Source organism: Podarcis raffonei, chromosome 1 (genome assembly GCF_027172205.1).
Source record: "Podarcis raffonei isolate rPodRaf1 chromosome 1, rPodRaf1.pri, whole genome shotgun sequence".
In the NCBI taxonomy this organism is placed as follows: Eukaryota; Metazoa; Chordata; class Lepidosauria; order Squamata; family Lacertidae; genus Podarcis; species Podarcis raffonei.
In genome coordinates this window covers 49784596-49802659 of record NC_070602.1, presented here as the reverse complement: position 1 = coordinate 49802659, position 18064 = coordinate 49784596, and the positions used below count along the sequence as shown (strand labels likewise).

Below are 18064 nucleotides of genomic sequence, written 5' to 3'. Positions count from 1 at the left end.
GTTCAAGAAAATTTACAAATGCAAAAAGCATAAAATGCCATTAAAACAGAATAATCATAAAAATGTCTTGCCTTTAAAGTTCCCCATCCTTTCATCCCAAACATATTTCAAAATAATGCCGCATTTTGAAATAACCATATTTTATTATTTTTTAGCAAATATTTAAAAAGTATGGTCTAAAATACTACTATTATTTCCTGTGCATCGTATCCCAACTTTCCTTCAAGAAGTTGAGCTGCTTGGAGGAAATGTGGCAGATAATTAATATGTACTTAGAAATGTTTGTTTGTATGCTTTATTATTCTTTATTATTCTTTATTATTCTTTGCGCTATTACGTTCTCGCCACTGTATTAGCTCTACGTTTTATGAATCTCCATTATGTATCTGCAGAAAACCTATTTATTTATTTATTTATTTTAATCCGTTGTAGTGCCGGGAATTATATTATTGTGTAAAAGACAGTATGGAGCGAGCAGCGGCAAGACAACAAAGCACAAAACCTGGTAAGAGCCTTAACGGCCATAGATGAGCTTTGGCAAGTGCCACAACTTTCTAAAAGAGTTTTTGGGTGTGTGTTGTCCTTTATATTAAAGGGTCTAAAAATGCTGCCCCTCCTTTTCACTGGAAATGCTGATGCCAGAAAGGAATTTGACTTTCCTTCAAGGAATTGCCAGGGGAGAAATAAACATTATTTATTTCCCCTGATATTGCTGTAATAATGGGATACTGAGCTTAGCAGCCAGATGACTAGGACATGGTTGCTCTTGAATCTTCTCTTCCACCAAGCCCCACAAATGTCCTAAAGACCCAAAATCTCCCAGCACCTCCAAGATACACACCTGATCCTTTGCAGAAATCTTAAGCTCCACTAGCAAAATTGTACACAGCTACACATTTAGACATTTGCAGAATTTTTTAAAAAATCCATATATGTTCAACAACTCGTAGGTGTGTAGGTAGCCTATAAGGAAATGAAGGAAATGTCACTTATTTCCTGCTCACAGAGCCTTTCTCCTGCTCAGAAAGATTGCCAAAATGATTCTGCAGACTAAAACCACTCCCAGTTTAAAGTGTAACATTAGCACATCATTTGTCCACACTGAAAATAACAGTGCAAGTGTCAGCAAGATTGTCGCCCATCAGGCCAGAACAAAACAGTACAAAGTTGCAGGAACATCAACAGATTGGCCCTTGTGTTGTGAGGCTTGTGAGTCAGTGAGACATTATAGCAGGGGTCAGCAAACTTTTTCAGTAGGGGGCTGGTCCACTGTCCCTCAGATCTTTTGGGGGGGCCAGACTATATTTTTGGGGGGGGGGAAATGAATGAATTCCTATGCCCCACAAATAACCAGAGATGCATTTTATATAAAAGCACACATTCTACTCATGTAAAAACTTCAGGCAGGCCCCACAAATAACCAGAGATGCATTTTATATAAAAGCACACATTCTACTCATGTAAAAACACACTGATTCCCGGACCGTCCGCAGGCCGGATTTAGAAGGCGATTGGGCCGGATACGGCTCGCAGCCCTTAGTTTGCCTACCCATGCTTTATAGTAACATAATGAAATGCTAGGCTACTGCTTAGGGCTAGAGCTCTTTGGTTATCCTTCATAAGAATTTAACAGGCATAAATGACAAAACATATCATGATCTCTAAAGTACCAGTCTTTGCAGACATCTAGTTAGCATCTCTATATTGCTTATTGTTATCCATGCTATAGAAATCAGATATGCTATGGCACCGTTTTGAGGAACGGGTTTGCTTCTTTGATCCTCCTCTAAATGCAGTGTCCTATGTTTTTCTGTGTACGTAAATCACTTTGTATTGGGAAGCATTTTCCTCCTTTTTTCTGTTTTCCTTTTACATTGCAGGCCCTGAACTGGGTGGGGAATTCCCAGTGCAGGATATGAAAACTGGTGAAGGGGGGCTTCTGCAAGTCACACTGGAAGGGATTAACCTGAAATTCATGCACAGTCAGGTAGGAAAGAACCCTTGAACAAGAGTATTTGAGCATGGAGCTTCTTAAAGTGCACCAATAAATGTGTTTCCTCTTCCCTTGGGGAGGTGAAGGAGAAAGACAATTATTTTCCTCCACAGTTAAGAGAATCTCAGTGTTAGTATTTAAATTATGTAGTATCTATCTTAGAATGAAATATTAGCTCTATATACTAGTACGCAGAATTCACAAACTACCAACAAAAATAATGGCCCTAATCCAAATAATTCTTTAAATGAGCATTAGTTTTTCTGCAACCAGCATATGGGGTTGTTCATTCAATCTTCTTAATGATGCTATAGATGTATTTTGTTCTTTCAAACTGAAGAAAAAAAAGCAATTCAGGTGATGGTGAGGTTTGCTTACATTGGATTTCCAAAACAATTTCCAACAATATTTAGTCTTGGAACACTTAGGTATATTGTATGGACGTAGCAAAAAACACTGGTTTTTTAAAAAATAACTGTCCAGCCTTATGGAACAATTTGCTCACCATTCAACTTTGGTGAATTCATGACAACTATTGTTGTATGGAAAAATAAACTAAAATTGGCATTAGCAAACTTTTTTTAAAAAAGAAAGGTAGCCGCTCCTGCATCACATGTAATTCATCTGCAGGGGCGCCAGGTATATGGGGCGCAAGGGGTTCCAGCCCCCTAATATTTAGGGGAAAGGTGCTGTGCCCCCCAATATTGAGGGGGCTGCCACTGGCCAGCCTCTGCCCAGGAGCCGGGTGGGGGCTGGGATGAGCAAGCGCAAAGATCGCCGCCCTCCATGAGTCCTGCCCAGCGGGTGGTGTCACATGACGTGTCACGTGGCTGCGCCCCCTAAATGGGTGGGGCAGGGCAGTGCCCTTGTTCATCTGTGGTTGAAAGCGGAGGCTGTTCAATAAATTGGACAGAAACAATTTTTCTCATAGAGATACAGACGTAATTATTTATTCCCTTTTGAATCTGTCATTATCTCTAGGTATAGAGGAAACACAAATGGATTTGTGTGCCACTCTGTTCTTTTCTCTGGATGTGTTTTCTTTTTTGCTTCTCTTGATCATTGTTTTTCTTTTGCTTGGTGTTCATGTTTGTTTTGCATATGCTGTGGAATCAATTTGAGGGTTGTGTGTGTGTGTGTGTGTGTGTGTGTGTGAGAGAGAGAGAGAGAGAGAGAGAGAGAGAGATGGGGAGAGAGTTAAATTTGTCAGTTGGTCTTTTGTGCAGTGTTCTGTTGTTGTTTTTCTAAGTTTTTTTCTAAGTTCTACTGGTCTCCCTAGGAGCCCTAGGCTGAGATTCAACGAAGCTGTTCACATATGCTGGGAAGAAATATACATACAGGTGGAGGTTTTTTGTTTTTAACTTTCCAGTATAGCCACTTGCACTGCTCAAGAAGCAAGATGCTTTTCAGCAGAAATGGCTCTGTGGGATTACATACTCACTTTTCAACAATGATTGAGCATTTGCTACTTTGAATACATGGGCGGGGGGAGTGTAGCTAATGAAGCACAGAAAGTGGTGATCAGAAGTCATTGTGTATAAACCTGATTTCCTTGAATTTCTAACCATTTGGGCTGTCTCATCAAATGTGTCTACCCAAACCTGTGTTTGCCAGGATGACATGACTGCATGAATTGGGACTTTTCTTGAGGAGAATCAGTGGGCGGAAGTGGCGTGTGTGAACCTTTTGGCACCTATTGATTCCCCCTGTAAATGCCTCCCTCCACTAGCTGTTCCCCCCAGTTGGTCTGGCTTCTGGTCTTGGAATCGACCTGGGGGAAATTGGTTTACAACAGTAAGGCAGGGATTTTCAGGAGATAATACAGGGGCAGTGGAAGGATTTAACAACTCAATCTTACATGCTGGTTCTCCCTTGCAAATTTCCCTAGCACCCCGTTCAAGCACTATAATGCATGAGCGTAGCCAGGATTCTTGTTAGGAGGGGCAGGCTTTTGTTATGGGGCAGAACCTTAGATTTGTATTGGTTGATATTGATTTAGGTGGGCAACTGCCCCCCTTCCCTCCCCTTGGCTACACCCATGTTATAATGACAGAGTTTGGAATCCTATAGTTGCCTCATAACTTGCCATTTGAACCTTGGAATAAAGCAAGTCAATTCTTTATAAATTTTCAAGTGTATTCTAATTCACCATTTATTCTAATTCACACTTCTCTGTGTATTTAAGCTGTTTGGGGGACTGTGTCAACTGAATTGTACATACCTTTCATGCCTTTATTCCATCATGGAAACAAGATAACTTACACAGGGTTCCCAGTGGTTTGCCAACAAAGTAGCAGAATCATGTACAATATCCTTAAAGCATGCTCAGGGGCTATAATTTTGTCCACTGTTGCAATCTGTAGTCCCAGATGCAGCAGTATTTTCCCAAAGCTCCCCAAAACTGTAAACCCAAATGGACTCTAGCATGATAGGTATTGCTGTATTTTGCCCAAATAACAAGCCCTTTGTTGTGGCATTGTCCAGATTTGGAAACTTATTGCTCGAAGACTGACAACCAGTTTTTGCAGCCATGTACTGGGTAAACACTGAGATTGTAGATTCTGGTAAAACAGAAAAGGATAGAGATAGGTGTAATCATCCCTTGTAAATTTTTTATTTATTTTTCTGATAAATGAATGATTCTAAGCACTTTGTCAGTTACGCAATATACAACATAATAAACACGTTGTTATTCAGTTAGTTGGGGAACATCTTTCCCTCCAGAAGCATTTCTGTTTCAGGGATGTTGCATCTTTTCCTAGGACTTAATACTATACTTTTTTAAATGAGAAATTGCTAGATTTTTAAGTGCATTTTTTAAGGAACAAAGCAGGCTATCTTCCTTTAATAAAGCAGCCTCCTACTTATCTCTCCCATCATATCCCTGTAAACAGACTATCCTCCCATTCTTTGGGGATGGCATATAATAATATTGACATTTTATGTATGCTAGTGTAAGTATAGTGCTAATAGAAAAACACCTGGGATTTTGCCATTGTTTGGAGAGCTCTTAGTATAGAGATATTCTGATTTTCCTCCTGTACTTTTTCATAGGCCATATATTACCCCTCGTCCTGAATGAAACAGTGTGATTGCACTTTCCAAGATGCGCATGGATGTTTGAGAAGCTACTTTGGGTGTTGAATGGACTACTACAATAAGATAGCTTATTTATTTTCACACACTTGGGTTTCTGAGTCAGAGAAGTGAAAACTTGCTGCTTCATTTTTTTTCTCAACCTCCCTTTGTTTTAGCACTTAGTGTAATCTGCAGTCTGTAAATCTTGAGCATCATCACGTGTGGAAATACAGAAGAAAAACCCTTGGTTTGGGTGGGAAGCATGGCACCTCTTGCCTGCCCTCTGTGCCGGAGGAGGATGCATGGAGAGGCAGACATTTAATGGGATGGGGCAAGACCACAAATGACAGACCAAATCTGGAAGCAGTCTGTGTCCCTCCTTTTCTTTCATTTCAAAGTGTGTTGGTTTTTCTTTTTGCTGTAACTCAGTTGAGTGCCTGAAGGGGGTAGCAATGTTGGATATGTCAAGAGTTACTAACTCTTTCGTTTCTCTTCCATGCTTTCTCCTCCTGCAAGGAGCGGAAGGTACTCCATCTTCTGCTGTCTTAGCTTCTTAGCCTTTTAAGTTGTTTCTTGATTTCTAGCATTGTGGCAATTTTTTGATTTTTATTTTCCAATTTCTCTTTCTTTTGATTTAAGTAGTAAACTATAGTTGAACTGGTAGTATGTGCTGCAACATTCCAAGTTATAACTGCTGTGGTGTGCTTTTTGTTCTTGTTTTATTTTGACATTTCCTTCTTTATTCTAATCATGTGTCTTCCTCCTCTTTTCTTTCAGGTTTTCATAGAGCTGAATCACATTAAAAAGTGCAATACAGTGCGAGGAGTCTTTGTCCTGGAAGAATTTGGTAATTACATTATTTTGATATTAGGTTTGTACTCACATGGCAGTAACTCAAATTTCTGATCCTCTCCATGAGGCAGAACTGTATCTTTTTGATAGATTTTTCTTTTTTGGGGGGTGGCAGGGAACGGTCCAAAGGAAGCAGCATAAATTGTGTCTAAACAGGTTATTAGAACTGGAGAAGACATGAGTGAACTTGAGGCATTGTTAAGCTTAGATAACAAGATTTTAGAGCTGGCGTCACCAACCTTTTGGGTCTGTGGGCATATTTAGGAATTTGAGGAAATCTTATGGGCACCAACACAAAGCAGCTACTATGGGGATCTGCCTGGTCAAAAAGAACAAGTTACTTCCCCAAGAATCTGAGTACAATACATCACCATGGCATATGCGAAAGCCTTCTTAGTGTCCCCAGGATTAACTATAATCCCCAGATTCCTAGATTCCTTTCTTTTTTAAAGTACATTTCTAGCAATTTTAGAACCTGAGATATAAGGCAAAACTTACAAGCACTATTCTTCCCTTTTGGGATAGAAATTGGCTGCTTCATCCTTTCAGTGCTTTATTTTGCCTCCCCCAATGGAAAAATTCCTGTGGACACCCATGTCTGTGAGAGATGCACTTGGACAGAGAGATAGGGAGAAATGCAGGTATGAAGTGTGTTGTGTATGAGTGAGTGAGCGAGAGAGAGAGAGAGTTGCATGTGCATCTCCGGTTTGTATGTGTGTGGTGAGTGTATGTGGGCACAATAATGAGTGAGGCGTGACTGCCTTGTGTATTTTTCCTGTTACTGAGGAATGCTCCCTGTTGTTATCAGGAAGGAACGTGTGGGTGGATGTCAGAGAGAGAGAGAGAGAGAGAGAGAGAGAGAAACACCAGCAGGACATAGCTGACTTTTCTGAGGTTGTCCAGTGCAGATGGGGATGGGGACCAGCAATTACTTTGTGTTTGTTTTTGTTTCTAAACTAGGCTATCTTTCTATAGCAATTAGGCAGTTACTGGATGTAACATTCAGGAAATATTGATGCATTGCATTGGTTTCGATGAAGTGGGCTCTGGATCATGAATCTTAGGCCACAATAATTTGCTAGTTCAATGTGTTAGAGGATTCTTGTTGTATGTTCTGCAACAGACTACCATGTCTACACTTCTTTGATTTGTATTTGATCTGAGGTGAAATGAGGCTAACAACTTCTTTTTTGCTGCTTAAGAAAACTTCATTGAATAGAGTAAATTGAGCATAGTGATTTGTTTTGTTTTGACGAGGAACTTATTCTGATGGGAAAAGAAGAGCTGGGAAAGGGATAACTAGGTAAAGAACTTCTGCTACATGAAGTGAATGTAGAATTTAACTCAGGGCAATTTAAACTTCCATATTTATGGATGTTCCAAATTTATTCCAATTTATGAAGTTCCATATATCAATAATCATTTTTCTTTTCAAATTCACTGAAATGTGGGGGCCTGTAACGTAAAAGTGAATTCCATCTTCTGAAGATGGTTCTCCAAGACCTCTTTTGAGAGTATATACACTGGTACAAATCAGCAGATCAGTTACGCCAAAGCTCAGTAGCAGTTTGTAAGCAGTCCATGCCATCTGCACTGCACCATAGGTCATTCCATGGGATTCACATAAATGCTCAACTGATACTCAGACTGACTGATCAGAGCAATTGCTGGTCAATATTCCAGTTCACTTCGCTTTGGGAGACGCTTTCTGCTGTGAAGGTACTGTTTGGGTGCTTCCAGAGAGTGGCCTTATATCACAGAATAGGTACTTCAGATCTGATTTGGTTGGTTGTGCATTTGACACATTAGCCACACATTTCCATTTGCAGTCATCAATGTTCATTCTATTCTGCCACTTGCCATCCACCACATTGGGCAGAGCTTGACAGAATATATCTGAGCTGAGTTTTGTGCCACTCTTCCCACCCTCCCCAATCTCCCTTTTCTAGTCTGAATAAACGTGTATACAGGTATTTCTGAACCTATGTATGTGTGTATCTTTTTTTAAAAAAAATAAAAATCCTAGGAGCACACATTACCAGCCTTATCCAGCCATTTATCTGGTTTCACAATGAGTAAAATGGAGGATTGTCCTTTTTTGTGGTAGTGAGTGCCATATTCATTTTCATTTGTTCACTTGATTTTTAATTTTTAGCATTGAGGTCTTGTGCAAGAGTGAGATTTACCATAATACTTGGGCAAGAACAATAAAGAGGTATTGTGCAAGACCTCCATATTTTAAAAGCCTGATGTATGTACTCCAATTAGTCTCAAAGGCAATCTTCCTACATGGTGTGAAGGTACTGAGAGACTAGATTCTCCAAAACAGGCAAGCCTTCAGCATGCAACGATCAGTGGAAATAGTGTTCCAGTGGTACTGGGGGCCACTGCAAGTGAAATGACTAGGGATGTGACAGAGACTACCTACCAAAATGCCACCACATAATAAACCACCCACCAAAAGCTAATGAACTTTCAGACCAGAAGTGACTGAAGATGTATTTAGAGGTTAATTTTATGTATATTTTCTAGGTTAAGAGGAAATCTGTATTAAATATAAAAAATGGGCTGACAGTTTGATGACAATGCCATGAGGACACTCTAAAAAACTTGTATTAATGATCAGCACCAGTTCCACAATAAACTCTCATCTAAAAACTCCCCTGGAAAGAAATAAGTTGTTGCAGTCTTGGCCTGTCCGAAGAAAGACTTTAATAGGTCCAGTAAACCACATAATCTTTTAAATATTTCTTCAAAATTGTTTGGCTTTCAAAAAGAAGAAGAAGAAGATAGAAAAGGTAAAGAGCAACAGGCTTTCATGAAAACTGTTCTTATGTGGCTTGCTTCTTTGCATTAATTTGCTTGTCACAAAACTATTAGAAAATATTCAGTTATGTCAAATGGCATGTATGAATTTAAACACTGAAAACTCCTCTTTCTTTACAAAAAGCAGGATCTAGATTACGGAAATGGCACAGGAGAAAGGGTTCACCCCTTCTTTCCTTTGATATGGCCCTGATCTGGATCAGGCATCCCTGTGCTATGTGATTGTTTACTAAGTTAGAACAGGGTGGGAAGCCTCTGGTCCATGGGCCAGATGCATCCCATCAGGCTTCCCTATTTGGCCCGCAAACTGCTTTGTGCACACCATGTCCACCCGGCCTGCACCTGATGTCAATTGCAGGGCAGGGAGGGGTGGGACTTGGCTGATTTCAAAGCACCCAATCACCTGATATCATTTGTGACATCAGGTGATCGGCAGATGGGCAGCTTTGCCCACCTGTCAAATTTGGCCTGCGAGGAAGAACCTGATAAGTGCAGCCAAGGGTGAGAGACTGTTAAGAGTTATGGTCCAGCAAAGAGCTACAGTGTCTCCATCTTTGTTTCAGTCAGTTTGTGTCTGACAGGCCTTGAAACCCAAATTACAATGACTATAGACAATAGGCTCGAGCCTTGTGTATAATATATAATTATCTCATGTTTTGATAATTTCAAAAGAAGACATTATCAGCTGCATATGAAAGTATGAAAGTGGTAGTACATGGAATCCACAATTGCTAAAGCAGATTTTCCTCCTTTTTCCTAATAGGAAGAATTGTAGTTTTTAATCGCCATCCAAAATAACTAGCTAACCAATGAGTAATAAGGTTGTTCTGTAGGTCTTACTGATTATACTTCACATTGCTTGATCTTCGTTTTGTCAGCTTGGTTGTTTTTATGTTTCTCATGTTATCCAAGACCACTTTACAAAGGACAATGTGGAAGTTGGAGATGAGATCTTAGGGCGTATAGCTGGAAGGAAGTGTTCCTGGAAGGAATTGCTTAGAGAAAGTAGGAAGCACCAGGCCTTGGCTCTGAGATTTGAGTTACTGCTATGTATTTGTGCTTAACTTTTTGGTGACCCCTTCACTGTTGCTGCTATGAAAACCTTCATTCTCCAGCAGGTAAAGTGTTGCCCCTCGTCCCAATCCTTTGTTAGTACTTTGTACCTGTATTCTTATTCACAGGACAAGAGGAAGCAGGATGGCACTTGTGTTCTTATTTCTTTCATCCTTCTAACTGTAAAAGCTTCAGAAACCAGATGCCCCCTTTTTAGCTTGTTTTTGGTTTGTTTGTTAATACTATGCAGTAGTAATGTTTTATCCCCCTTCCCCCACCAAACTTTTTTTGGTCTTTGTAACACCCCCCCCCCCTTCCAGTTTCCTTTCCAAAAACCTATTTTCATTTTTGGAGTTGGGGAACAGGGGGATTTAGTGGGCATGATGGTCCCCTTCCTAAAACCAGTTCTTAAGGGTCAGGAACTCTGCAACTCCACTTCTGTTTGGTCCAAACTTCTTGACTTCAGTTTCTTCTGTCCAATATACTTGCCTTTCAAATGATCATACTAACTCCAAGCTCAGAAATGTGTTAATCATTTTTTATTCCTTTTATGATGATACAGTAGGTTTTAGTTGTTTAAATCATTTTTATGGGGATACAGAGTTGGTACCAGAATTATTTGATACCAATAAGTAAAGTAGTTTAGAGTGAGACCTTGCTCTTCATCTAGTTCCTGGTGGCATGGAATAGTGTCTTTTGGGCATGTACATATGTTAAATATGTGGGATTTTCCTAAGAACTTTCCAGAAATGTTGATGCCGCAATGCCCTGTGTTCTAGCTGCTGGCACATAGTTTTGTATCAGAGTTATGAGTCATTGTAATATTGGTTAGTCTTTTATCGTTTCGTATTGACCTTCTCCTGGATAGCATTTGTTCTCGTGTATGAAAGGGTTTGTTTGAGTTATATTGTTTCCTCACATAAGGATTTATATTGAATTCATTTGTTCATAGATTGCCTATTCATTTATTCCGTCTTAGTAGGTGATATCAGGGTTTATATGATAAGATACTTACTTATCTTTCCCCATGATAAATACATGGATTCCTTTTTGTGGGGGAGAGTGGTTCTTTTCTTCAGTTGTTTTATGTTAACCTAGAAAATCTGAGATGTTTGACTTTAGAATATACAGGCGTCCCCCCACTTACATTTGGGTTATGTTCTGGGGCCCTCGTGCACATAAGCAAAAATCACGCAAGTGGGGAATACTCTCTAAAAAGCTCTCTCTGCACATAACTCTCTCTTAAACTAGAGTTGAAGCACTGGGTCCACTTGGAGGCTAGAGGACGCACAGAAAAGGGGTGGTGACTTGCTACCATGTATGTCAGTTGCTAGGCGGAGAGGCTGAGCAGCCTAAACAAAGCCCTGCTGTGCCTCTGGTCTCTTTGGGGCTTCCTCTGCCCTCACTGAAGTCCTCTTCAGGCTCTGGGAAGAATCTCCTCGTGAGTTACGGGGACTCTCTAGCACAATCCTGCCATTTCCTGGTTTGAGTCTACTTATTTATTTATCAGTGCTGCTCGCATATGTGGTCAATTGCGTGTAAGTTGGAGGGACGCCTGTAGTTGTTTGATTGTGATATTCAGATCAGAAATTGTACTAATGCACAAGCTTTTGATGTGGTAAATTTGAATGTGATAAAAGAAGAGCAGTATTTCCTTGGTTGTTACTTCTGCTTCCTTATTGCAGAGGGAATAGAAGTTGGACTTCCTGGCATTTAATTTTTAATATCCATAAGTAAATTTCTGCTAGTTTATATAAGAGTGGAATATGTATCTGCTGTTGCTGATGTACAGGCGAAATCTGAAACTAAGCCTGTCACATTGACAAAGGATTGAACAGAAGTATTTAGGCTCTTAGGATGGTGCCTGCCTAATGCATCTTCCTTTGGAATGTTCTCTAAAGCAAGAACTAATGGCACCAGCAAAGGTATAGGTCAGTGTTTAACGGTAGAAAGAAAAAAGAATGAGTAAAGTTTAGCATTAGTAAAAAAAGGATTGTTTAGTTGAGATTCCTACATCGCAGGGGGTTGGACTAGATGACCCTTGGGGTCCCTTCCAGCTCTACAATTCTGTGATTCTGAGTGTTTTTTCCCCTGCAGCTCATTGCACATTTCCTTTCCTCATGCCTTTGGGAACATTGTACTATATCCCTCAATTTTTCTTGTCGTTTTTTGAACTCTTTGTTTTGTCTCTTGCCCGTCCGGTTTTAGTTCCTGAAACTAAAGAAGTGGTGAGCCACAAGTACAAGACACCAATGGTGAGTCATCTGCTATGTCTTCTGGTTATTTCTCAAAGGTTTTCTTATCATGTCCACCCTGTGGCATTTCAGCATTCAGACTGCTCACTTCAATGGAAGCTTCTGGGGAAGTATGGTTAAGATCAGTTTCAAAATGAAGAGAATAAAAATAAAGACTGAAGGAATGTATAAGCCTACAGGTTTTTGTGTGTATTCTGATGATGGGTTTCAGCTTATTTTTGTGTTGAACTTCAGAAAGCAAACTAGGGCTTGTGCAGAATTAAGTTTGCTGAGAGAGAAAGCGGAAGAGAGAGACTAGCAAAATTTGATGGTTTACATTTTATCTGATTACTTCAACTATAAAGTATAAAATAATTGATTTTTTAAATACATCAATCAGCATCTAGAAAATGGGACAACTGCTAATTAATGTTTACTTTTCCACCCTATTTTCCAGAAACTAGGAGGACTTGTGGTTTGAGCTAATAAAACATGGGAATCTTCAACTCTATAATTAACTTAAAAGTCTTGTATTTAAGATGCTACACGTACTGGCTTAGGATCACTGAGAACATATTAATGATTACCACTTGAGATCTTTTGAATTAAAGTGAAAACAAAATTTTTAATAATTGTCAGGTGTATATTGAATCAGATCTCTTAAGAGTTTTAAAACTGTTTGATTTGACCCTCCAACAACAAAAGACTATATCCAAATGAGGTCAACTTTTCCCCAAGAAAATAAAAACAAAAAACTGTGAGATTGTATTAAGCATGAGAGCAAGTGCATATCTACAAAATTACACCTTCATTGAAAATTTTACTTTTTTTTTAGTAAAACAATATAGTTTCAAATAAATCATTGGGATCAACAACACCCTACATTGTATAGGATATAAACCCACAAGAATGGTGTGTGGGATCTAATAGACAGTTACAGAAGACTGGCAGAAAAGTCCCCCCCCCCCGTTGGGGTATATTTGATGCTACCAGTTAACAGAGGATTAAAAAAATATTTAGACACTGTATAAGTATGTTTGTGTAGATGACAAAGTCTAGTGGTTAACAATATGTTTGGGCTATGACCTAGAATAAGAAATAGACCTTCCACATACCATTTTCACTCTGTGTATAATATTGAACCTGTAGGTGGAATTTTGGTATCATTTCCTTTAAACATTACCTCCCATCGATCTCCTGATGCTTTGCTGCAAACTCAAACGAGTTGTTTTTTTATTGCATAAAAGTCTTTTGCGGCTAGCCAGAGTCTGGATGGCACAAAAATGGTTGCACTCTTGTGTAATTAGTACTTTCACTTTGTGAAGTCATCTACTCAGGATGAAGACAGATTTGATACAGAAACATGATGTTTGTCAGGCACCTCAGTTGCAGTGCAAACCCAGCTTCCTCCTAGTTTTGCAGCGCCCCTCCCAATATTTTTACTGAGTTTACAGTTAATAGGTATTTATGATACAAGTGACCACAAAAGGCATGAGAAATTCAGAAGGGCATCATACCCACTCAACTGTGATCTTACAGATGTGTACATGAAAGATGGGAAAACAAAAGCAATTTTTACCACAAACAAACAAACAACAATAATTATGCACTAGTTTTGCAGCTGAAATGAAATATGTGCATATCAGTGAATGGAATGCCAACCTTGCCCCTCCATAATGCTTCAAGCAAGCTGCTCTCTCCCTGCCTTTATCTTTTGTAAAGCACTGCATGGTTGTTCATTTAAGCACTGATTCATCTCTTGATTTTGCTTTGCCTCCATAGTAACAGTAGGGCAGTTTGACTTCTGAGAATGCACCTCCTTTTGGCAGCAGACAAGGTCTGGCATCCAATTCTGTCATCTAGGAGGCAGAGCTTCCACTATATTTCCAGACCAACCTTATCTCAGTGGCATAAGGCAGGATCCCTCAGGAACGCTCGTAAAGGGCTTCCAAATTAGACGTCCTTCCTATCATAGAATTTAATAAGCTCCATGCATAAACAGTTTACGCAGAGCCATTCTTTATAGAATTCAACCTTGAAGAGCAAAGGTATGTTTTAAATCAGGGCAGTCCAACTTTTCATATCAACTGGGCCACAAGAATACTTTGACACAGAACTCCCAGGCTACACACTGCCTTATTGCATGGGGCGGGGGGAGCAAGGTCATAATATGATGCCCCCCCCCGGCACAGCCCTCATACTGCCTCCCCAAAACTGGGAAAGCACAAACTAGGATTTGGGAATGAGGAAGAAGGACTCTAGGACTCTACCAGAGCCCTCACGCCTCCTTCCCAAAGCCCAGCCTCACCCGGCTCTGGGAAGGCAGCACCGGGGGGGGGGGGGGCGCTAAAAAAGGCATTGAGGGCCACACCTGAGTGCTCCATTTTAAATGCAAGTAAGGGCACTGCAGATAGGTTCCACAGCTGGAAAAAGTTACACCTGTTATTTCCTTAATTTATTTGAGGCTGAAACAGTGGACATTCTTTAGCCTTATATGAGTGGATGGGATAGATGAATCACCAATTTCAAGGCATTACATCTCATCTATTGGAGCTTTCTATAATTGTTCTCGAAGTAAAGGAACTCTAAGGTATACAATAAATACAGTCCGGAGACCTTTAATTACTCAAACCTTCACTGTTGTCTTTCCTAATGTCTTCTAGGCTCATGAGATCTGCTACTCCGTATTGTGTCTCTTCTCTTATGTGGCTGCAGTTCGTGGGAAAGAAGCAGAAAGCAAAAGCAAGCCACCTCGCCCAGTCTCCAGCTGATCAACACCACCACTGGAAATTCATTGGCCTGTAATACTCCCTTTTCTATGGCTGTTATTGGAGCTCACATAACCGTCTCTTATGAAAACTTGTTTGTTTATCTATGGCCCTGCAAGTCCCCTTTACAAAAATCAGACTTAACTATTCATTTGTGTGCTGAAGCTGTTCTTCTCCAGCACTTATTGGCATCCTTTCTAGAACTGAGTGTGGTCTGCTCTGGCCATGCTCTTGGAATTAGCTGTCCCAGACGATTTGCTCACATGAGGTTCAGCTCTCTTTATTTTACAGTGATACCATTGTTTGACTTTTTATTTATTTATAGAATCAAGCCTCTGTTTTCATATTTTCTGTTATGTATGCGATGAAAGCAACTCAGTGTTGCCTGCTGCTGCTGCTGCTGCTGCTGCTAATGTGCTTTACTGTACATTATTTTGTTCCTTGCTCTCCAGACTTAACTTTGTCAGCTTTGGAATTCCTTTCACACGGCCCTTTTTTGTCTGCAAGCTGCTCCAACCCATTCCACAGAAAGGCATGGTTGTTTGAGAGTGGAAGCAAAACTACACACGTCTGGTCATTGTGTCTTCAGAGGAATGGGTGGAAATCAAGTCACAGGAAGGATGATGCAGACCAGTGTGCATGTACTGTACATATTCCTTTAAACAGGAGACTAACATTTTGCTGACATTCCAGTTCAGTTCCGTAGTACATGCTCATAGTGATAGACTTCTACATGGTAAACGTCTAGAATTAAGTGAAGAAAGGCAACTCTCTACCACCACCATCACCACCAAAACCAACACAGTGCTATTGGTTAAATCATTACATACTCACATAAAGCTTCAGTATTTAGAGCACCCTATAATTCTGTTGTATATTGTTGGAAACACATCAGATCATAAAATGGTTGTGAGGATGCAAATGTTTGTCCATAGCACTGTATATCCTCATTCCAAGTCTCCTTTTAGCCATTGCTTCTGTCAAATTGTACATGTATATTAAAGAATTTTGCAAACACCGTGCTACTGTGCAATGAAGCCTCCCTCCCAGGTAAAGTATCATTTGATTTTTTTTATTTCTAAGTAAGCTGGAAAATGAATATTTAATATGCCTTTTATTTTTTCATGGATTGTACTGGACTCTAATGCAAACACACACCAGGGTACTTGAAGGAGAGCATTTGCAGTATATAACAAACTGTAGAACATCTGACTGACTTCTCTGACTCATATTGGAGTACCATATGAGTTCACAGGGTTTATTGGCAATCTGCCTCCAGAAATCATTGGGATTGTTCCATTCAGCTTGGTCTGTGTGGCTGTTGAATGGACTGTGTATTATGAATGAGTTGCCAGGGAGGGAGGGAAGATGTACATATTTCAGCCCCACATCTATTTATAGAAAAGTGTACAGTTGTGTGAATGTGAAAATAAACTACCATTAAACCACCTTGACTCTTGTGGTTTGAACTGCATTAGTTTTGCTTACTGTTTAAAATTTAGTGATTTAGGTTTCAAATAAAGCCAAAACATGTAACTGAGGAGGCCCTATATGTTTATATACTAATAGATCTCATTATCTAGCCAAAAGAGCACTCTCCTTGCACAAGTGGGAGGAATAATAATAAGAAGAAGAATAAGCAGGCTTGAGAGAAATCAATCATATGAAATGATTTCATTGTTAATTCAATAGCTAACAATAAAGGCAAAGCTGGCAAATATTTTATACCTGCATACATTCCATATGATACTCTCAGCATAATTTTGTATAATTTTTAATTTTCTGTAACAGTTTGTATTATGTATTCCATTGGCAGTTTGGGAGCTTCAGAGAGAGAGAGAGAGAGAGGGAGGGAGGGAGGGAGGGAGAACTTCGGATTTGTATTGATTTTTATTGAGTTTTACTGATGCCTCCCCCACTTGCTTCACCCATGGATTGTAAAGATGGATTCAGGGAATAAAAGCCATAGCATACATAAAGAGAGTCTGTGTAGGAAGTTGAGATATTGCTCCTGCTTTGGAGTTAACTCTGTCTACATACTTTCAAACATTTTTTTATCTATAACTGTGAAGGTTGCAAGCTTGATTTTTCTTACAATAAAACTTGAGATAGCTATGAAGCAGAATTTTGTTTCAGATTCTAGTTTTGGTCTATTGTGAATTAAATAGTACAGTACTAGCAGTTTGTTAGTTTGACCTTCTCCTAAAAAAAACCACCATTTCCCCTGAAATGTTGCTCTTTTATCTGAAAATTATACAGAATATGTCATTCTAGGTCTTCTGGGATTTTGGAATGGATGTTCTAGCAGCAACTAGGCTGCAAATCTTCCATATTTTGTCTGGATTCTATCCCATTCTCTTCAAAACAGGGTACCCACAAAGGAGGACAGCACTTAAAGCTTATGGCCATGTTCTGAAGTGTATTGTTGTGAATCTTTGGTTGTCTTTGATCATAGGAAAGGAAAGCTGTTTTCTGGCTTGCTCTTTTTCTTTGGACTGTTACATTTTCTGTCTTTTATTAAGCCTGGGTTAGTTTACTTTCTTGGACACTAGTTTTGTCTATTTTCCTTCCTACCCTCCTGAAGTACATTATTCTCACTAAGGTTTGTTGGTTATTTGCTGGCTGAGTATCTTAAGTAAGGGTTATTTTAAGACTCTCTATTGTCCGCCTCTTTGCTTGGGCATGCCAATTCAAGCTCAGGGATAACAGATGGAGGCTGCAATAGTTAGCACTTTCAATCTTTCACCACTTCAAGTCATTTTAGGATGTGGTCCTTATGTCACACAATGCATGGTCTTCAGAAATGGAATCCACTTACTCGACTGCTTTGCTGTCCTAAAATAGATGTCTCTGCTTTGAGTGGCACTTCAACTATATCAGTAGGGCTTAAATGCATCTGGGTTTCCTCTAAGAAACATAATATGGAGTCCATGTTGGTGTTGCAAAACAAGTGAGATTATGCCTGCTAGAACTGACTTGTGAGTTTTGGCGACAAAACTCTTCCTCAGGCTGAGTGTTCAAGAAAAGTAAAAGCAAAAAGGATGAATGAGAGATGCTTCTGTGCAAGGCACAGCATTAGCCTGGCCCTTCTTGTCTGCAGACTTTTTAAAAAGTCTTATGCTGGTAGAAAGTAGCAGATGGGGGCAGTGTGATATTTTCTGAGAAGGATTAGGATTTTAGCCTTAATCCAATTACAGTCAAACCATCTAACCAGGGTTTCAATTTACACCAAGGCTGCAGGGATAAAGCAGTAATGGAAG

At 39.7% G+C, this 18064-nt stretch overlaps 1 protein-coding gene across 36 annotated transcripts in view; it reads left to right on the top strand.

The window, feature by feature from the left end:
• The window catches only part of MADD (MAP kinase activating death domain), an 84331-nt gene extending 68078 nt beyond the window's left edge, over positions 1-16253 (top strand). For 35 of the 36 annotated variants that reach the window (XM_053386350.1, XM_053386203.1, XM_053386260.1 and 32 more), the window contains 5 exons: positions 433-505; positions 1881-1987; positions 5849-5918; positions 12011-12057; positions 14700-16253. In XM_053386350.1, coding sequence (XP_053242325.1) covers positions 433-505; positions 1881-1987; positions 5849-5918; positions 12011-12057; positions 14700-14807 — 405 coding nt within the window. In that variant the 3' untranslated portion in view covers positions 14808-16253. The remainder of the gene's footprint in view (positions 1-432; positions 506-1880; positions 1988-5848; positions 5919-12010; positions 12058-14699) is intronic. The other variant, XM_053386421.1, reaches the window with a different exon arrangement.
• Positions 16254-18064: the final 1811 nt, after the last annotated feature.